Below are 22,947 nucleotides of genomic sequence, written 5' to 3' on the forward strand. Positions count from 1 at the left end.
TCAATGATGCTGAAACTTCAGTGAAATTTGTCTGGGAAATAGAAGAAAAGATAAAATTGTGTCGCTCAAGGTGGACTCCCTCCAAAAAGAAATCTATTTCGTAGAAAACACAAATAGAAGAGCTTCAACCCTGAGATGCTTACTAAAATCCTTTTCTTCATTTATATGAAATATATTGAGTCATGCATAAACATTGTAGGAAACTTGTTGTAGAATGTAAATACTTTTGGATTAAAGAAGACTAGTGACCAAGAAGCATAAGTGTAGAGTCATTGATCGCCCATGTAAAACAATAACACTCATCTCTTAAAATAAGATACCTACTCACAAGGGGAAGGCCTCCGACACAGCCAACCGATTCAGCTCAAATTTAGCAGGTCACTTGTGTACAACCTAAAACGAAGAACTCTGAGATTTTTAGGTCAACACCCTCCTGTTTTTGAGAAAATCACCCCTAAAGGTCATGACAAGCAATCGATTCAAAATTGGCGGGATCGATAGATGATAGTAAATAGAGCATTTTTCATGATGAGGTATAGGGTCCAAAAATGCATACTTTTCCAGAAATCGAGGAAAGAAACTTTTACAACTGCCCCTTATGTACCCACATGGTAAACGCTTTTCACCGAGAGCGCCGATAGTGGTCCCGGCATGGCAGCTCAGCATGTTTGGTCAGAGGGTTAGCTGCCCTCTGTAACAAAAAACTGTGTTAATGGATGAACGATGAACTTTAACAAGCATAATTGGACGTCCACCCTGAGCAAATACAACGAAATTACGAACAAAATGAGATTAAAAAAAATATCGTGCAATGACCAAGGTAGCTGGCTGGGACGCAGAGAACCCAGATTCGAATCTCGAGGAAATCTACTGGATGTAATTCTTCTCATTTGCATTTTCTCATAACTCAATTGATATGGATAGGAAGGTTAATAAGGTAATTAAATCAATAAGGAATGATAAAGAGGCAGGCAAATAAATTTATCAAAACTTTTGGGATAGTAAACAACTAAAATGTTACTCCTGGTCACTTTACAACGGCTCTTCCAGTCACTGTTATGTGTCCTCACTTCTCTTTGAAAAACCAGGTGGATGGTACTTGCCACATAAACAATCAAAACAAATATACTACCCTATATTCCTACTCATGATGAACCCTACAGCCATTACAGCACTTTATGCTGCTGTTGATATTAACATAAATCATCTGAATATATATCCTTATCTTCTTTCTATTTCACTTTATTGACCACCACTATATCTAGACTGAGCAATTGCATTTCCCTTTTCAGATTTTTGAACTTGTGTGTGACATTCAGACTTCTGACATCCCATGTCTGACTTTTAGAATGTTACTTTTTAGTTTTTTTTCTTGTGGTCATCTCCTTCGCAGGAGTCCCCTCTCAGATATCAAAACGGGGAACTAATCCAGAACCTTTTCCCAATCAACAGATCATGACATCTTTGCACTCACAGGCCACATATCCTGTGGATCTATATTGTTTGTCTTCAATGCAGAGGTTTTCATTGTCTTTTGCACCCTCATGCCAATCGTCATTGCTGAGTGTTCCAGCATTTGGGGCATTTTCCCACACTGAGTGCAAGAGAGTGCCCTGAATCTCTGTCTGCTCATCCACCATCTTTGATAAGGTTGTCAGTAGAATGAGGATGACTCCTTATAACAGATATTTTCTGTCATATTTGTTGATAATTTTTGGTCAGAATTTAAGCAATGGATAGGTTTGAATCTTAGATCAAGGATGTTTTGATTAGTAGGCAAAGACACTACTTCTGCACCACAGTGGACAGTTTATGCACCTTCTCTGTAAGTCTGTTGTATATTTTATCATAAGATCTTTGTAACATTTCCATAGTCCTGTGCTCACGTTAACCATTGTGTGGTCATAACATAAGTGTAGTGTGATGATACATGAAAGTACATGTATTTTTAAAACTAAATAATTTAGTATCAGAGATAACTCACCAGGTAGTAGAGACACTGAGTCATCAACAAATGCACAAACAACAATGAAAAATTTCCAAGGTTTTGGATGAATCCTTTTTTTTTTTTTTTTTTTTTTTTTTTTGCTAGATTGCATGGATGCACGCACATGGGCATGCATCCCCGCATGCGCATGTGCGTGCACGCACACACACACACACACACACACACACACCATTACAGCTGTACTGTGCCTACTGGACTAAAAGTGCTGCACATCACCAGTAGACAGGGTGTTGGGTGGAATGGGTGAAGGGCACTACCTCTGAAATGCAGTCCACAAACAGATTTCCCATGTAGTATCCTCATACGTTGATAATCCTCACACCATGGTAAAGAGCCAACTGCAAAGGAGCATCTCCCTCATTACCCATTATCATCCCAGGCTGGAGGTATGGAATAATTGTTCTTTGCCAGAACTTCAGCTATCTTTCGTAGAACTTGGCAAAGAGGGACATCCTACCCACAATTCTAAAACCCTCCTAAAGTGGTATTCTGCTGTGCACCCAACCAACACAATATCCTGGTCCATGCTTATGACCAAACCGCTTGCCTCGTGGGTGATATCACTGTGGAAGATACAGACACAAAAACTGCCCGATTCACCCTCCCAGCAAGTACTACTCTAGTCTAATCTTGGGCTTGTCCTGTCTCGCGGCCGAGCGGTTCTAGGCGTTTCAGCCCGGAACCACGCTGCTGCTACGGTCGAAGGTTCAAGTCCTGCCTTGGGCATGGATGTGTGTGATGTCCTTAAGTTAGTTAGGTTTACGTAGTTCTAAGTTCTAGGGGACTGATGACCTCAGATGTTAAGTCCCATAGTGCTGAGAGCCATTTGAACCATTTTTTATCCTTCTTCATAAGGGGCAGGGCCACCTGGGAAAGCAGGCAGATGACTTGAAATTTCTGCTCAGCATTTAACATGGGCATGACCACCAACCGGCTGTTCACCCAAATGAAAGGCCATTGTCAAACTGTGGCCAGGAGTGAAGTTGAGTATCCAGTAGTGAGACACGCTCATGAGCATAACATGTTCAATTTCAGTGACTGCTTCACAACCTGTGACATCTGGAGCCAGCCTCCCAGCACAAGTTTTTCTGAAGGAAGTACATGGAAGTTGTCACTGTAGCACATCCTCCTGGCGTCATCTATGTGACCATAATACTCACTTGTGTGCCCGGCGAGGGTTCGTCGAGCACCTTTCAGTCTATTTCTCTAGTATTCCACTCTTAACTGTCTCCATGTGAACTCTAATTTCTCTTATTTTATTATGATGATCATTTCTCCCTATGTAGGCTGGTGACAATAAAGTATAGTGCAAGAACTTGGCAGTTTGGGTGCTTGTGTCTCATTCCTATCATGTGCACATGCTGCATCTTCTTCCCACATTCCAATTTTGTACACCTACTGTCTCCCTCTGAGCCACTGCCGACCTTTCTCCTCCCTTTCCTCCCTCTCCTTGCCTCTTTTCTCCCTCTCCCACAGCACCTCGACCCAGCCTACCTGTCAAACAATCCCGAGATTGTGCACACGGCCAGAACAGTGCAGCCGTACAGGTGTGCATATATACGTAGTATGTACAGTATGCCATAAGTTTTCATAGTAATTTTAAAACTGCCCTGTGCACCCGTGCTAATTGAGCTAGTGATACTAGTCTCGTGACAGGCTAAGTAAGAGGCCAGTGCTGAAAAGTACTCTTTGTAAAACCATATTTATATTCCATCTCGACCTGGTAAATTATTTGTTTTCAACTCTGAATTGCATCACAGCATCAGGATGCCAGTTTCTATGTCCTCCATATCGGCATCTGTGCAGTGGTCAAACAATGGTATGTCTGTACAATTCTCATGGATGAATGATTTTTTAAAACTAGAAGATTTAAAACTTCAGCTTATCTTTTGTGCTGCTTCTATTGGTGCAGCAGACTGGTCAACATGTGACCAAATAGAAGCATGCAACCCACGTAATGATTTTACAAAGGACCAGAATTTTCTTTGGTACTTGGCAAGGCCCTTTGCTAATTGCAATTGTTGTATGCTTTGCACAAATTTTTATTTACATTTGCCTGTTGACATTTCTGCTTTTTTGTTCAACCCAGTGTGCAACAGTCTGTTTCTTCATTATTTTCCATATTTTGTTATTTTCGTGTAAAATCCAGCTAACTGAATGAAATGTGAAGTTGCTGCATTACTGCCAATCAAAGAGAAAGCATCAAGCACTGTTCTGCATTTGCTCTCAAGAATATGCTATCTGGTGTAATCAGAAACTGTTCCATGAACTGGAAAATCATGGTAGTTGTTTGTAGTGTACACACTGACTACCGTATTTACTCGAATCTAAGCCGCACTTTTTTTCCGGGTTTTGTAATCCAAAAAACCGCCTGCGGCTTAGAATCGAGTGCAAAGCAAGCGGAAGTTCTGAAAAATGTTGGTAGGTGCCGCCACAACTAACTTCTGCCGTCTAATATATGTAGCGCTACACAGACATGCTTTGTAGGCACAAAGATAAATACTGGCGCTAAAACCTCTGCGCCAGTAAATAAATTTAAAAAAAGGTGGAAGACGAGCTTTTTTTTCTCCGCCCCGAGTTTCGACCACTGCATTTTCATACATTATCCAACGAAGTAAATACAAATTCCGTATTGTTCATCTTCGCATGTATTAGAATTTCAATGTACTACGAAAATCCGACTGGCAAGACTGTTTGGGATGTTTTTCATTATGGCCAACTCTACGTTCTGAATTTTTTCCTACCTGTGAGAAGAGATGGTTGCTAATAGTAACCTGATGAAATGTGAATCACAAGCAGTATTCTCTTCACCATTCACAATAAGAATAATACGAATATAAACATTTTGCCATGTGTTCTTCCGTGTTTGTTGCTATCTCATTTAAATCCTGTCTGCCTAATAAACTACGAAACTAGAGTGAGACAACAGCAAACGCGGAAGAACACACTTATCGTGTCATGTTTATATTCGTATTATTCTTAGCCTAATAGTGATACAGTCAGAAATGAACCACGGCAACTGACTAGATTTTTAAATCTAAGATGACTCTAATTTCTGTGCAGAATTTGATGTACTAAAGAAGCGGCCGCAAAGATTTTCAAACGGAGAAAAATTTTCGCCTAACTCTCGTTCAGAACATGTTCTATCATACACAGCCTATTATTTGGTTCTTGTTGATCATTCTCAAAGAAAGCAGCAGTGTAAGTAACAACAAATAGCAGTCTCTTGACATTGCTTCACTAATGAGACGATTCGCCTCTTTTTAGTTGTAAGCGGCGGTAGTGTGCACAAAAGCAAGCCATGCCGTGAACGGCGACAGGCCGTAAACACGCACTATCAGAATGCGACAAACAATGCATGACACAGTACAGTGATGCATTTTCAGGTTAGAGTGACGTAAACACCTATAACAGAGAAGACGGCACTTATCAGATCAAACAAAATAAGCAATCGATTCAAACCAGACGAAGCACGTGAAAAAGGAAGGGTACCCGTATAAATACGGACGGAGCGCCTGACGCATAGCAATGGCTACCTGGTAAAGCTTACGACTCGAACCAAACTACTGTAGCTGTATCGTCATTCGTTCGACCTAAATTGTGTCTCATATTACAATGGACCAACTTTGTTTCGATTTGGAGGTGCGGCCTAAAACTTTTCTCTCCCCTTGAATTTCGAGTCTCAAATTTCAGGTGCGGCTTAGATTTGGGAAATCTTTTTTTTCCTTTGTTTCGAGTCTCATTTTTCAGGTGCGGCTTAGATTCGAGTGGGGTTAGATTCGGGTAAATACGGAATGTGTGTAGGGGAAAAGTTCTCTTTGAACACTTTTAAGTTTCTTTATTGATTATATTTGATATAGATTTGATAGAAAAGTTGGTAAGAAAAATGTATATCCATGAACACAATTTCTCTTCAAAAACTTAAAGAAAAGGCTTGGAGGGAGAAATTCATTTCAAATTAAGGAAGAGTGGCTGAAGGAAACTGAGGAAGAGTCTAAAGATTTTTTTTAAAAAAAGATTATGGCTTCAATTATTTTAAAACACTGCATAAAGTGTAGGCTACATATTGAGGTAAAAAGAACTTATATTGAGAACTGAAATTGGATTAAAGTAATGAAAAGGTCAATTTAATGCCGCTGGCGTTTTTGTTATCCTTAAGCCTGTCATTGTGTTATTTTCCTATTACCTCTTATTGATTTTGAACTTTTCAACAGTATATTGTTACAAACAATCAGAAAATTATTGTTGAAGTAAATGTAAAGACAGTGCTAAATGCAAAATAAGATTAGTGTACTTACTGAAATAACATGCAAACACGAAGAAGATGAAAAGTTATTTAGCTTATCACATATTATTGGTATGAGTGAGTTAGATGTTATGTGCTTGTCTTGGATTCAGTTGTTAGCAAATTTCATTTTCAGTGGTATTTTCAAAAAGTAGTTAAACAGGGATTCCCATGTACCAGTCATCATTCCACTCTTAACTGATACTTTAGTTGAGTTGGCATAAGTTGATCCCTGACAGTTGCGGTGGGCTGGGCATGGCAGCTTTGTGTGCCTACCTCCGTCAATCACATAACACACTTTTGTAAATGTCTTTATGGCAATGGCTCATTGTTGTCACACCTCTATAGATGGCTGTCATTTTCGTCTGCAGCCATTAGCGCTTTGCAGTTGAAAGCTAGCAACAGTGCTGAAAGCCATCAGAGATCTTCTTATGCCAACTTGACTGTCATATGTTTGCTCTTCAGCTTAACCAAACAGCAGTTTTTGTGCTGCAAACTGTATAGGAAAGAAGGATATTGGGAGAACTTGGAGATATATCTCTGTCGTCTGGGAAAGTCAAGTTGGTTATTATTTTGTGAACACATTTTGAGCCACTGAATTTAGCAATTGAAATTACATAAATGATCGAATCAGAGTTGAATACCATACATGGTCAGAGAACGGGAGCCAGACGATGTGGCGGCAGCGGCACCAGCAGCAGCCGTGGAGGCGGCAGCTGCAGTATGAACAGTGGAAGTGCTGGCTCCATTACTTGTAGTTCCGTTGCCTGGAGGGAGCAGCCATGCCATTAAACAGTTTTCAGAAGTTATCAACAAGTGGAAAATTTATTAGGCAAAAATGTTACAAAAGTTGTATAATTAATCCTGGAATAGAAGAATACATTTAGAATAACAATGTGTAATTCTCATGGTTTATTTTTTCTTCATAAAATATATCTATATGAATATGAGTGTGAAAATCATTACTAAAGGCAAATAGTTTGCTTAGATTACTATAGAATGTTACAATATGTAAAGTAAAATATAGCCAGCTAATGTATGGTGCGAAGAAACTCCCAATAGAAAACAGTATTTACACTAGATTTTGAGCTCTTGGTCCTTCTGTAGTAGAAGTACACAGATTCGTGCACACAACCACACAAACACCCTATACCCCCCTCCAGCCCCCCACCCTGGGGGGGAAGGCTGACCACTCTGTGGTGAGTACATTCTTGGCTACCATGCGACCCCAGCCTTTGTAGCATTGCTTCCTCCTACAATTCGACTATCTCTTACCTCATCTGACTTTGTCAGGTGGTCCTTTTGGTACAGACCCTGCTTGAACTTGGTTCACGATTTTGGTCTTCATTTCTAGTTTCACTCCCAGCCCTGTCCTCACATTCCATTAACAATGAGATGGTCCCCATTATAGGGTTTGACCTGCCATCTTTTCCAAATTTTGCAGAAGTGCAATGTCATGCAGGGAAGGTCATCTACTCGTGGTAGCCATCCCATTGTGTGTGGAGGGGAGAGGGGATGGACATTGAGTATCTGCACAGTGCTAGCCCTCTAGCCCACTGACAATGCAACGATTGCATTGTTGGTGCTTGTGCTACCCACTCCTCATGTATGCCATAGAGTGTGTGCCCATCATGACTGGAGCACGGGGGCTCCCAGCAACAGATCACTGGCCAGGTAGCCGCTGCTGTAGCTGGGTAGCACCCAGTTGAAGTAGGTGGCACCATGACAGATAGTTCACACATAACACAACTTAAACTTTCTCTGACTGGTGTCACACCAGTCCCAGGAGTCTCTTCAAATGGGAAGGCCTTGTGCAATGTAACAAAGTATGATCCCATGTGTTCCCTTCCCTTGCAATGCTGTAGGAGGAACACAGGACTAGACGTCAAGGAGCGAAATCCTCATCCCAATACATGGTCTGTTCGAGGACCAATGGGGACACCTTTTTGGCCATGATGCCTTTATTTTTTGTGGAAAACATTGAAAACAAATACAGGGAAGTTGCAGCCATCTCTAAGATGGAGAGCGGTTCCTTCCTCATTATAGACTGATGACCTCAGATGTTAAGTCCCATAGTGCTCAGAGCCATTTGAACCTCCTCATTATAATGTCATCTCCTGTCCAGCCACATGCTCTTGTGACATCCCTATGATTTTCACTCCCCACAGGAGTCTCAATATAGTCCAAGGCATCTCTTTCACTGTGATCTTCATCTGCAATCTGATGATGAGCTGTGGGCCAGTTTAGAGCGATGTCCATTATGTCCATAGGAGACCAACAGAAAAGAGTTGCTACCGGGGCTTTTATCTCATCTTTCAAGAGTGATACATTGCCCGAGAAGATCAAGGAGATATGAAATACTATGTTCCTCCTCCTTTGAGAGGCTTCAGGTGTATGGAGTTCGGACATATGACACTGGTCCCCATCCCTCGGCCAGAGGCACCTCATCCTCCTCCGGCTTCTTCAGCTAGGAAGAGGTCCCTCAGGACTCTTCTTTCCACTGTTTTTCTTCTGCGGCTCTTGCTGGTTCATAGCCAGACACCAGCCAGTGACCCCCAGGGGGCTCGCCACTCTTTGGCTACCACGGGGCCCAAGCCTTTGCAGCATTTTTTCCCGTCCGTGCTGCATGTCTATCCTCTTGCTATTCTTTTTCCCCTCCCTTGGGGAACATGTCTGGGATGTTATTGGGAATGTTCTGCATTATCTGTTGCTGACGTAAGAACAGTCTCACCATTGTTTCTTCGCTCCATTGTCCTTTATTTGTTTTCTTTATTCTCCCATTCCTCCACTTCGATGTTTGAGGAATCTCTTTTTCTTCTTCCTTCCTGTGTGCTCTTGAAGGCCGGCCCATGCATTTGACACGTAACAGGTGACTGGGTAAGGCATAATTCCCAGCCCCAGGTCAACAGCTGGGGTTCGCACGTATCCTCTGGTACAGGCGAGGCCCCAAGAGGGGTGATTTCCTGAGCTGCAACCTTCGCAAATTGCCGATTGGTCTCTCTGTCAGGTGTTCGGGAGGTGTGACCTGAGGTATAAACAGTCACCTTAGGTGGGTGCACCCCCTTGTGAAGGTGGCCCCCAGTTGAAAGGACCATGCCATCTGAGGTGCTGGCAGTCATGGCGTATTTTCTCGCAATGAGTCAGTTCGTATTCACAATCAGCATCTATGAAATGTAAACATAATGAGGCCAATGATTCAAAGAGCCTTCCAGCTGCACCACAGTTCCTCATTGTGTAACATACTGAAGACAGTCAGTCCTTCGCCATGGTAAGTCTGTTTATTATTCAGAAAGGTGTTAACGCAATTGCTGGCCCTGTGAAATCTTGCTCCTGTTTACGGAATGGCACTTTGCTTTTGGAGACTACTTCAGATTCTCAAACACAACTACTGCTTGCCGCCTTGCTTCTTGATGACTACTCGTTGGTGTTGAGGCCCATAGAAATTTGAATTTTTCCTGTGGTGTTATTTACACTAGGCTGCTCAACAGTCCAACTGAGACTGAAATCCAGTCTTACCTCTCTGATCAGGGTGTCACTGCCATCCATTATGTAATGAAAAAGGTAGATGCCTCCTTAGTGCTCAACCACTCTCTTTCTCTCGCCTTTGATGGAGTGGTGCTTCTGTCCAAGATCAAAGCAGGTTATGAAATTATTAAAGTCTGGCTGTACATTCCCAACCCAATGCACTGCTACCAGTGTCATTGTTTAAACCACACTAGAATATCTTGTCGACACCCACCCGAATATGTAACCTGTAGTAGGGGTGCGCATGAGGGCGATTGTCTGCCTCCTTCTCCCTGCTTTATCAACTGCAATGCTGGCCATGCCGCCTCCTCTCGGTAGTGTCACATGTATCTTGATGAACAGGCTGTTCAAGAGATCCGGGTAAAGAAAGAAGTGCCGAACCCAATCACTCGCAAGTTATTGGCTAGTCACAAACCCTGTGTTCTCCCATCTGGCACCAATAGTTCTGTTCTTGTTACCCCTTGCATGAAGGACATGGCCACGCAGTCATGTGACTTCCAGTTCAGCTCTGATGTCGTGACATTACCCATTGTCAAGGTAGTATCCCCCCCCCCCCCCCCCCCTTCCAGCTGTGCAGCAAGCCATCAAACTCCCGCCTCAAGAGGTGAACCCACCAGTTACACAATAGGTAGGCCAGAAAGGACAGAAGGAGTATTGTATTCTCTTGAAGACTTCCTACGTCCCTCCAGCCAACCAATACCTGAGTCTTCCTCTAACTGGAAATGTTTGAAGAAGTCCATCAAAGGCAAACAGTCATCTCCTTTGTCAACTCGAAGATCCTCTTTGACGGTGTTGCCACATGATACCTTAGACCGGCTGGCCTCTGTGTTGCCAGCATGCACCACCAACTGTTTTTCAGGATTGGACTCTGCAAACTGACTGCACAAGCAGTACGATGCATCTGTGGACCCCATGGAGCAGAATCCTCTTGCTTCTCTTCACTCTTCACAGGCTGTCACTCGGCAGCCGCCGAGGTGACATCTCTTCCTCATCATGACTCTCTGTTTACGGCCTTTGGTACCACAAAAAGGATTTACGACTGTTTTTCGCATCACAGTGTCCCCTTGTATTCTGCCTTCAGGAAACAAAATTGCACCCCCACCACTACTTTGAGCTTTCACATTTCTTACCAGTTCATTTTGACTTTCCCCCTGAGGTCGGCATTCCATCTCATAGGGGCAACATGCTGCTCATACCGGATGACATTCATAGTCAGCCCATCTACCTGACTACCCATCTTCGTGCTGTTGCAGTTCGCCTTTTCCTTCCCCACCTGACTTTTTCCCTCTGTACCATTTAATGTCAGCAGGGCAGACTTACTTCAGCTTATTGGGCAGCTACCTATCCCATTTTTGCTACTCGGTGGCTTTAAAGCGCATCATCGTCTCGCAGGACCTGTCAGAGAGGTGCCCTCTTGGCTGACCTTCTTAAACAACTTACCCTCTTCTGCCGTAACACTGGGGCACCCACTTTACTTTTCAACTCCTTGCACAACTGTTCCCATTTGGACTTATCCTTCTGCACTGCCCAGCTTGCCCATCATCGTGAGTAGTCCGTTCTATCTGATACCTAGTTGAGCGACCATTTCCTGTGTGCTATCCCATCTGTGTACACACCCAAATGGCAGCTTACTAAGGCTGACTGGCAGCTTTTCTCCTCCCTGGCGACCTTCAAAGAACAAGATTTCCCCAGTTGTGATGACCAGGTGGAATACCTCACAAACGTTATCCTTACTGTTGCAGAATGTTCCATTCCTTGCACTTCCTCTTTACCATGTTGTTTCCCAGTCCCTTGGTGGATTGAGGCATGCTGTGATGCAATTTGCGTATGGAGATGTGCTTTCCACATTTTTAACCATCATCCTATGATGGTAAACTGCATTCAGTATAAACAGAGGCATGCAAAGTGTTGTCGCATTCTTCGGGATAGCAAAAGCTATAACTGAATTTCATTCATTAGTTCTTTTAACAGCTCCACCCCTACTCTGTTGTGTGGGCCAACCTCCAATGGCTCTCTGGGACCAAGATCTATTCCCCAATTTCTGGCCTGACAGTAGCAGACAATATCGTTGTGGACCTATTGCTATCTGCAACTCCTTGGGGCGCCATTTTCCAGAGATTTTGAGCTCTTCCCACTATCACCCTGCCTTCCTCCATTGGAACAAGCTGAGGAGGCTCAGGCGACACCCTCCTGTGCTCCGAATCGTGAGTGCTAAAATGCTGCCTTTACTATGAGGGAGCTAGATCATGCTCTCAATTCATCCTGATATTCTGCTCTAGGGCCAGATGCCATCCACATTCAGTTGTTGCAGCACCTTTCTCTTGTGGGCAAGCACCTCCTGCTTAACACGTACAACTGCATCTGGGCAGAGGGCACATTTCACAGACATTGGCGTGAAGTCACTCATACACATACCTAACACTGGTAAGGACAAAAACCTTCCTTCTAGCTACCTCCCCAGCTCTAGCTGTGATTGCAAGGTGATGAAACACATGATTCATGCCCGGCTGGTATGGTGACTCGAGTCTCGTAATTTACTGACGAATTCACAGTCTGGATTTCAAGTGCGGTGTTCTGCAATTGACCATCTCCTTACTTTGTCCACCCATGTCATGAATGGTTCTCTGTGGTAATCCCAGACTGGCAGTGTTTTCTGATTTGGAGGAGGCCTACAAACTGGTATCCTCTGTAGTCTTTACACATGGGGCTTCCGTGGGCGCCTGCCCTGTTTCCTTCAGGAATTTTTAAAAGACCGAGTTTTCATGGTGCGTGTGGGTTCTGCCTTGTTGGACACCTTTATTCAGGGAAATGGTGTGCCTCTGTGTTCCATCCTGAGTATCGTCTTCTTTGCTATCACCATTAATCCTATAATGGCCTGTCTCCTGCCGGGCGTCTCCGGCTCCCTTTTTGTTGACGATTTTGCCATCTATTGCAGTTCTCCACAGACCTGCCTCACTAAGCAGCGTCTTCAGCAGTGTCTTACTCACCTTTACTCCTGGATCATCGACAATGGCTTTTGCTTTTCCCACTGATAAAATGATCTGTATGAATTTCTGGAAATGCAATTGGTTTCTCCCACCCTCTGTACATCTTGGGCCTGTTGCCCTTCCATTTGTAGAAACTATGAAATTTCTGGGGCTCATGATCAATAGGAAACTCTCTTCGTCCTCCCATGTGTCTTGCCTGGCAGCCCGCTGTACGCAGTTCCTCAGTGTCCTATGTTTCCTCAATGGTACTTCAATTGGGGTGCCGATCGACCCAGCCTCCTCCATTTGCACCGGTCACTAGTGCGTTGGAAACTTGACGATGGGTGTTTTGTTTATGTGTCTGCACATTCATCCCTCTTATGCCGTCTCAACACTATCCACCATCATGGCATCCGTTTGACCACTGGCACCTTTTACACTAGCCTGGCTGAGAGTCTGTATGCTGAAGCTGCTGAACTACCACTGTCCTACCGCAGTGACTTTCTCCTCAGCAGGTATGCATGCCATTTGTCTGCCATGTATGGCCATCCATCCTATGCCTCCTTCTTTGATGATTCTTTTGGTCACCAGTATGGGGGGCATTCCTCTTCCCTTTTACCTGCTGGAGTCCACTTTCGGCACTTGTTATGGCAGCTCAACTTCACTCTACCTGCAATTTTCCCAGTGGGTGTGAGCCCTTCAACACCATGGCCTTCATTCGCTTCCTGAGGACACTACTCCAGCCTTGCTCTATTGCCTTCAGTTTCACGACCTACACCTAGAACTTCATGATGGTACCTTTTGTATACACTAATAGTTCTTGGACTGACCATGGGGTGGGGTGTGCCTTCGTCATTGGCACCCGTGTCTTTCAATATCGGCTTCTGGAACACTGCTCAGTATTTATAGCTGAGCTCTTTGCCCTGTATCAGGCCATGGAGTACATCTGGTAACACAGACTTTTCATTTGTGTCCTCTGCTCAGACTCACTCAGTGCCCTTCAAAGTCTGTGTGTGCTGTACACTGCCCATCCCTTACTGCAGAGGGCACAGGAAAACTGTCACTTGGTCACTCCTGGTGGAGCCAGTGTGATGTTACTCTGGGTTCCTGGTCATGTTGGTCTGCCAGGAAACAAGGCTGCTGACGCTGCTGCCAAGGCTGCAGTCCTCGTACCGCAGACCGCTAGTTCCTATATTTCCTCCGATGACCTCTGTGTTGCCGTCTGTCAGGAGGTGGTGTCCCTTTGGCAACGCCAATGGCCCTCCTTTCATGGGAATAATCTCCGCCTTATTAAGCCTCTCCCAGTGGCTTGGACGACTTCCTCTCAGCCCTTCTGCTGGGAAGAGGTAATTTTAACTAGGCTGTGTATTGGGCACTGTCTTTTTAGCCATTGGCATTTGTTAATTGGCACTACCCCACCACTTTGTACATTGTGCCCTAGTTCTAACTTTCTGCCACTTCCTGAGAGAATGCCCATTTTTAACTATTTATGTTCCCACTTCGGTTTGCTGTCTGAATTGTCAGCTGTTTTAGCAAATGATGTGTGGGCTGTTGACCACATTTTACTTTGTGTCTGTAAAAGGAATATGGCAAAGTTTTGGACCTCCGTTTCTGTGTGTTGTCTTTTTTAGCCATTTCTCCAGATGACTGTTTTTAGCTGTCTTCTCTTATGTCAGTTGGGACTGACATATAGTCATTTTTTAATTCCTCTCTGCCCTCATGTTCTATAGTTTTGACTTGGGCACGTATGACCCCAATTGTTTTTTGCGCCCTAAAGTGAAACAAAACCAAACCAGCCAGTGACTGAAGGAGCCACAGGCTGCTGGCCATCAGACTTCACTTTCTTCCTCTGTCCCTGAAACAAATTCAGGGAAACCTTCTCAGTCCTCATCTTCTAACGAGGAAGAGGAGCAGGACCAAAAGAAGACCTTTAAGATGGAGGAAACTCCAGTGGCCCCAATGCCACTAGACTCTGCATTTACTCCTTCTGTGCCCAAGGTGGAGATCCCAGTAGCCCCTGAGGCACCAGATCTCCCCAGGCAGTGCTGTAGAACGTATGTCAGTGGATTCCCTGATGTCTCTACTGGTGGCAGTATAGTACCGTGACCTGTTGTGGATTGGCAAGAGAGCCAACCCGGTATGAGAGGAAGCTGAAAGGCACGCGTTTTAGCTCATGCAGGCTGGCGTGAGGTCTGGAACAGGTCAAGGAAATTAGACTAGCAAAAAAGGACGTAGCTGTGGAATACTTAACTTTAATCCATAAATGGTGAACATCGCTCGTGACGGTACATGTTTTACAGCATCAATAGTAACTGGTAATGGCGCCTTGCTAGGTCATAGCAAATGACGTAGCTGAAGGCTATGCTAACTATTGTCTCGGCAAATGAGAGTGTAATTTGTCGGTGAACCATCGCTAGCAAAGTCGGTTGTACCACTGGGGCGAGTGCTAGGAAGTCTCTCTAGACCTGCCGTGTGGCGGCACTTGGTCTGCAATCACTGATAGTGGCGACACGCAGGTCCGACATATACTAATGGACCGCGGCCGATTTAAAAGCTACCACTTAGCAAGTGTGGTGTCTGGTGGTGACACCACAGTGACCCATGTTCATAACCTACCCTCACTGGTTGCTTCATGCATCCACAGTATTCAAATAATCTCATCCTCCAGTAGAAATATAACAGATTTTCCCACCACCTAACTGAGCTACAGCAGGTTTTAAACACATACCTTGCTTTTGTACTGCCATCCAGGAAACATGGTTTCCAGCAACTCGGACCCTTACCCTTCGTGGCTACCTAGGTTATTTTAAGAATTGTACTGACTGTGAGAGGATGTTGAGTGGATTTCGTACATACGTGCTGGACTCTATGTACAGTGACCTTGTGCCTCTTGAGACACCATTGAAGGTTATGGCTCTTCTGGTATGGGCACATCAGGATTTTACCATCTGTAATGCTTATATCCCTCGCAATGATGTTGTGTCTCAGGATGTACTGTCTGCATTACTCTCTCAGCTCTCTCCACCTTTCCTAGTTGTGGGCGACTTCAACACCTATGACCCTTGGTGGCGTGAACAATGGTCACTGGCCATGGTAAAGACATCGATACTTCACTGTCAAAGCTCGACCTTTGCATCTTGAACTCTGGTGCCTCAAGTACTTCAGTGTGGCACACAGAACTTATGCAGCCATTGATCTCTCCTTGTGCAGTCCTGGTCTTCTACCATGTATCTACTGGAGGGTCCGTGACGACCTGTATGGTGCTGACCACTTCCCAATCTTCCTGTCCCTCTCTCAGCATTGCTCCCCTGGTCACTTGCCCAGGTGGGTTCTCTGTAATGCTGACTGTGATTGGTTCACCTCTGCTGTCGCCCTTAGCTCCCCATCACAATACAGTGTTAATGTAGCTGTTCAGTGTACAGTGGCAGCCATTCTTTTAGCAGCCAGCCAAATCATTATCTCTTCCTTGGGCTCCCCCCTTCAGAAGACGGACTCTGATGGACCCCATGGATCACTGCAGCCATTGGAGATCATAGGTGGGCTCAGCAATGGTAGAAGCAGCACCCTTCACTGGAGCACCTCTTTGCCTTTAAAATGCTCTGTGCCCATGTCTGCTACCTCATAAAATAACTAAAGCTAGAATCCTGGGAGTGGTACACATCCACCATTAGATCATGTACCTCTCCATCACAGGTATGGGCAAAGCTTCCAGTCCCTGCAGATGTACCAAGTATTTCCTTAAACGGTGGCATTTATATTGATCCAGATACTGTCATCGAATGTTTTGATAAGGATTCCACTTGTGCACCTGCATCTCAGAATTACCACTCCTCCTTTCGGCTGATAAAACAGCAGGGCCTGCGAATGCACTTATCTTTCACTGCCCACCACCTGGAGCCATATAATGCTCCATTCAGTGAATGGAAACTCTCCAGTGCCCTGGCCCTTTTCCCTGATAAGGCCCCAAGGCCAGACCACAGCCACAACCAAATGCTGACACCTCTCTTAGTGATTTTTCAGTGTCACATCCTTGCCATCTTTAATTGACTCTTGAGTGAGGGAGAGTTCCCACATCAGTGGCGAGAAAGCACGGTAGTTCTGGTACTGAAAGCAGGGTAAGAACCCCTTTGAGATGGACAGTTATTGCGCTATCAGCCTTGCTGATGTTATCTGTAAGTTGCTCAAATGCAAGGTGAACAAGCGGCTGTGTTGGCTCCTTGAGCCATGGGGCCTTTTGGCTGCAATTCAGGGCAGTTTTGGCAAAGGCCGCTCCACTGCTGATAATTTGGTTCACCTGAGGTCCACCATCTGGATGGCCTTTGCATGTAGTCGGCACTCATCACTGTCTTTTTCATCCTACAGAAGGCTTATGTCACAGGGTCCACTCCTGATTTTTGTCAATAGGTTCCTGTAGCGCTGTACATTCTGCTTTCAAGTGGGCACTACACTCAGTACCCCTATATCCAAGAAAATGTGGTCCCGCAGGGCTACTATGTACTGAGCATTTCCTCTTCCTGGTGGCCATCAACGGTCTAGTGGCAGCTGTGGGGTCTTTGGTATTGCTCTCCTTATATGCCAAAAATTTTTGCTTTTATTATTGCTCCTCTTGTATGGTTGTCACTGAGCTTCGTCTACAGGGTGCCATATGAAAGATACAGTCATGGGCTCTCACCCACAGCTTTCATTTTTCGGCTGCCAAGACTGTTGTAATGGACATCTGTCAGCATTTTACTGTCCAACCACACCAAGAGCTTTACCTAGATGATCAGTTACTTCTTGTAGCTGAAACACAGTGCTTTTTGCAACCAATCTTCGATTTTCTGAAGTGGCTTCCTCACCTTCACCTACTTACGCCAAAAGTGCTGGCGACACCTCAATGCATGTTGCTGCCCCAATAACACTAGCTGGGGTGCAGATTGCTGTATCCTTTTGCAGCTCTACAAAGCCTTGATTCAGTCCCATCTTGATTATGGAAGTCTTGCATATGGTTCTACATTGCCTTCAGCATTGTGGATACTGGACCCCATTCATCATTGTGGGGTCTGACATGCAACAGGAGCCTTCTCGTCCAGCCCTGTGAACAGCCCACTAGTTGAGGCAGTAGTCCGTCCATTACCTATCAGGCCCTAACAACAGCTGCTGAATTATGATATACATGTTCATAGCTTCCCTGAACATCCTGACTACTGTGTCCTTTTCCCTGGAAGTGAGCTTCACTTCCCACAGCAGCAACACAGAGCTGGGTTTACGATTGCTGCATGCCTCCAGTGTTTCTGTTCGGCACTGCAACTTCCTTCACTGTCACCTCTGGTCAGGGAGACATCGCATCGGCAACCGTGGCTTGCATCCCACACTTGAATTTGCCTCAAAGTCTCCTTTGGTCCAAAAGATTCTGTTGACTCCACGATTTTCCACCATCTGTTCTGGGCTGTCCTGGAGAAATATCCACACTCGGAAGTGGCATTCAGAGGCAGCTCAACAGTCAATGGACAAACAGGCTTTACATACACACATGCACAGTGCAGTGAACACAACACTCTGTCAAATGACTGCAGTGTCTTCATTGCTGAATTGACGGCCATTAAATTAGCCCTTAGCTATGTTCGTTCTTGCACTGGCAGAGTATCCTAATTGGTAGTGACTCCCTTAGCAGCCTTCAGGCTATAAACCAGTGCTACTCTCCTCACCCACTGGTTATGGATATTGAAGATTGTGTCTTTGACGTCCATCAAGCTGGGCGGCCAGTCATTTTTGTTGGAACCCCTACCCGTGTTGAGATTTTGGGAAATGAACGGGATGATCCATTGGCCATACTGGTCACCAGGATGCCAATTCTGGAAGTGGAGGTCCCAGAACTGGACTTTGGCTGTTATTATGCCATTGATTGCTGGAAGTCTGAAATTCAGATTGGTCTGCCCTGATCTTCCCCAATAACCTAAGGACAATTAAGGAGACCATGACCACATGGCAGTCTTCCCTGCATGCTTCTCGCACAGAATCCACTGTCCTCTGTAGACTCTGCATTGGCCACATTTGGCTGACCCATGGCTACATTTTCAGACTTGAGGATCTCCCTCACTGCCGATGCGGACCCCTCCTGACGGTGGCCCACTTAATCATAGACTGCCCTAATTTGGCTACAGTGAGGTGCCATCTTAATCTTCCTGACACACTGCCTCGGTGCTAGTAGATGGTGCCAACTTGGCTAACCTGGTGGTACATTTTGTTCGCGAATGTGGTTTCTATTCATCCCTGTAAGGTAGGTCTTTTTGGCCACATAGACTACCTGAGAGTTTCTTGGCTTTAACACCTTGTCTTGACTGATCCTGTAATAACTTGTCTGTGCGGTCTTTTTTCTTGTCTTTTATCTCTCCTTTTTTTATTGTGTTAGTTACATTTAGGCTTTACAGGATTTACCTTTCGTCTCCTTCCCGTGACGACTACTTCTGGTTTGCCACTTAACGGATGAAGTGACTGATGAAATTGCAGTTTAGTCCCTTTCACTCCCATCAACCACCAGCCACACAAACCACACAATCATACATGCCCAGGGTCGCAGCAAGGCAGGTTATGATGTTATCACAGTCAGACCGTATACTCTGAACCTGATGCGCAGCTAACAGTGTCATCGTTACATCGCCCATGCTGCCTCCTTCCGTGATTGTCCTGTATATCTTGATGAGCAGGCTGTCCAGGAGATTTGGTGAAGGAAAAAGTGCCTTACCCAGTCGCTCGCAACTTATTGGCTTATCAGTAACCCTGTGTTTTACCATCCGGCACCTACAGTACTGTTCTTGATACCTCTTGCTCCACACAGCCATGTAGCCGAGCGACCTCAAATTTAGCACTGCAGATGTGAAATTGCCCAGCATCATGGTAATGTCCATGTTCCCTCCTTCACCTGTGCAACAAGCCACCAAACTTTTGCCTCATGGGGCGAAGTCACCAGCTACCTAACTGGCAGGCCAGAAAGGACACAAGGAATATTCCCGTGAGGACTTCCTGTGTCCCTCCAGCCAGCCAACACCAGCTTCCTCTGCTACCTAAAAAGGCTCAAAGAAGTTGGGTGTGCATGTATGTGGAAAGGAGTCAGCAAACGGATAGCACACAGAAAATGGTTGCTCAAGTATGTCAGAGAAAACATACTACTCGAGATGATGAGCAAGCTGGGCAGTGCAGAAGGATGGGTCCAAATGGGGATAGGTGTGCGTGGAGTCTAAAAGAAATGTGGGTGCTCCTGTGTTAAGGTCCAAGAAGTTAAGCTGATTAAAAAGTCAGACAGAAAGTCTTCTCCTTTGCTGACTCGAAAATCCTCTTCGATGGTGTCGCCACGTGATACCCTTACCCGGCCGACCTCCGTGTCGCTGGTGCACACCAACTGCTTTGCTGCACTGGACTCTGCAGGCTGACAGCAGGATAATGCTGACACTGCTGTAGACCTCATGGAGCAGAATCCTCCTGCCTCTGTGCACTGGAGCAGTGAGTCTTTGAAGGCTGGCACTCGGCAACTGCTGAGGTGACAGCCCTTCATTTTTTCCTCCTCATGACTCTCCACCAATGGAATGTTCATGTTCTTCGAAGCAACAAAGATGATTTATGGCTACTCTTAGCATTGCAATATCACTTGTTCTCTGCCTTCAGGAAACAAAATTACATCCTAATGACTGCTTTGAGCTCTCACATTTCTTCCCGGTCCGTTTTTACCTTCCCCCTGAGCTTGGCATTCCATCTCATGAGGGGGTCATGCTGCTTGCCCGGGAATACGTTCATAGTCAACCCATCTCCCTGACTACCCATCTTCACACTGTTGAAGTTCGTCTTCTTCTTCCTCCTCACATGACCTTTCCCTTACATCCCTCCATCATCCGATGTCACCAGAACAGACTCCCCCAGCTTATTGGGCAGCTACCTCACCTCTTTCTGCTGTTCAGTGAGCACCACTCCCTTTTGGGGTTCTCCCAGAACCTAATCGGCTTAACTTCTTGGGCCTTAACACAGGAGCACCCACGTTTCCTTTAGACTCCACACACACCTATCCCCATTTGGACCCATCCTTCTGCACTGCCCAGCTTGCCCTCATCTCGAGTAGTATGTTTTCTCTGACATACTTGAGCAACCATTTCCTGTGTGCTATCCGTTTGCTGACTCCTCCTTCACATATATGCACACCCAAGTGGCAGCTTACTAAGGCCCACTGCAGGCTTTACTCCTCACTGGTGACCTTGGACGACCAAAAGGTTCCCAGTTGTGATGACCAGGTGGAATATCTTACAAATGTTGTCGTTACCTCTGCAGAATGTTCCATCCCTTGCATTTCCTCTTTACCACTCCATGTCCCGCTCCCTTGGTTGACTGAGGCCTGTCATGACACAATTTGTGTGCAGAGATGTACTCTCCGTGTTTTTAACTATCATCCTATGATGGCAAACTACATTAATTGCAAACAGATGTTTGTACAATGTCATTGCATTATTTGGGTTAGAAAAAAGCTAGGTAGATTTCATTCACTAGTTCTTTTAACAGTTCCACTCCCTCTTTTGCCATGTGGGACAACCTCTGATGGCTCTCTGGGACCAAGATCCATTCCCCAATTTTCGGCCTGACTGTAACAGACAATATCATCATGGGCCCTATTGCTATCTCCAACAACTTGGGGCGCCATTTTGCTGAGATTTTGAGCTCCTCCCACTATCACTCTGCCTTCCTCTATCAGAAACGAGTGGAGGAGTCTTGGGCAATACCCTTCTCTTCTGAGAACAGTGAGTGCTACAATGCCACCTTTACTATGAGGGAACTGGGGTGTACACTTTGTCCATCATGTACATGGGGGTCAAAGGACAATAGGGTCAGTACAAGTGCCTTCACCTTGGCCTTTGAGGGCAATTTATTGCCTGAAAAGGTCAAGGTGATGGTATACTGGTGCAATGTCAAAAACTGTATGTTCTGCCCACTCCCCTCCTGTGCTTAAAGTGTCTGAAATTTGGGCACATGTCTTTGCATTGCAACACTAGCCCCATCAGTAGAGATTGTGGACGAGCACTACATGTGAATGTTTCTTGTTCCCCTCCACACCATTCTCACTGCTTACTGGGTTGCACTGTTTTCTAGAGAGAGAGAAGAAAATACAAGAATACAAGACTTTGGGCAAACTCACTTGCCAAGAGGCCAAGAAGTAGTACAAGGAATAGCACCCTGCATGTAAAACAATGTCATATGTTACAGCTAAGATAATGTCGCACACTTTGTTGATGGTACTCTTGCCCATTATGCCTCCTAGAGTAGATCCTGAGGTGCCGCTCAGCTGTGCCTGCCCCCTTGATGGTTGGGGGATCCCTTCTTGCTGCTTCACCCACACCTACTTTAGGATTGTTGGCCTTCCACCCACCATGGACATTGGTGCCCACCTCCCAGCTGGAGACAAATCACCTCTCTCTGGCTTCTCGTGCTGTGAAGGGAGGGCTTTGTGATCATCATCTTTACTTGAAACTGAGTCAGGGAAGCCCTTGCAATCATTGAAATCCTCTAAGGAGAGGAAAGACAAGAAAAAGGACATTCCGGTGATCCCCGTGCCACCAGATCCCACATGTGGCTGAGGCGCAGATTCTGGCAGCCCGACAGGCCCCAGTTAACACCACACAATGGAACCTTTTTTTCCCCAACCATTTGGCTAAGCTACATCTTTTAAACACTTCCCCTGCCTTCTGCATTGCTCTTCAGGAGACTTGGTTTCTGTAATGTTGACCCCGGCCCTTTGGGGATACTGGGGACATTATAAGAATAGTGCTGCCTATGACAGGGTCAGGGGAATTTTCATGTATGTTCTAGACACTACACTTCAGTGTGGCCCACAGAATTTTCTCAACCATTGATCTTTCCATTTGCAGCCCGTGTGTTCTCTCATCCATCCACTGGAGAGTCTGGTTGTGACCACTACCAGATCTTCCTGTCCCTCTATCTGTGTCACTCCCCTCGATGCCTGCCCGGGTGGGGTCTCAGAAGTGCTGACTGGGGTGCTTTGTCACTGCGGTTGACCTCGGTTCCACACTGCATGGAGATAACGAGGAGTCATTCCAGAATATATGCAGCTATTCTTTTGGCTGTTGGTTTGGGGGTCCCTCAGGCCCATCCTGATAGAATGTGGTACCCTAGTAATCATCAGAAAT

The 22,947-nt window shown here is 45.4% G+C and overlaps 1 protein-coding gene across 1 annotated transcript in view; it reads right to left on the reverse strand.

The window, feature by feature from the left end:
* LOC126088579 (trehalase-like) overlaps positions 1 to 22,947 on the reverse strand; it is a 306,521-nt gene that overhangs the window by 67,304 nt on the left and 216,270 nt on the right. The window contains exon 9 of the mRNA XM_049906775.1: positions 6,943 to 7,060. Coding sequence (XP_049762732.1) covers positions 6,943 to 7,060 — 118 coding nt within the window. The remainder of the gene's footprint in view (positions 1 to 6,942; positions 7,061 to 22,947) is intronic.

Source organism: Schistocerca cancellata, chromosome 6 (genome assembly GCF_023864275.1).
Source record: "Schistocerca cancellata isolate TAMUIC-IGC-003103 chromosome 6, iqSchCanc2.1, whole genome shotgun sequence".
NCBI classification, from domain to species: domain Eukaryota; kingdom Metazoa; phylum Arthropoda; class Insecta; order Orthoptera; family Acrididae; genus Schistocerca; species Schistocerca cancellata.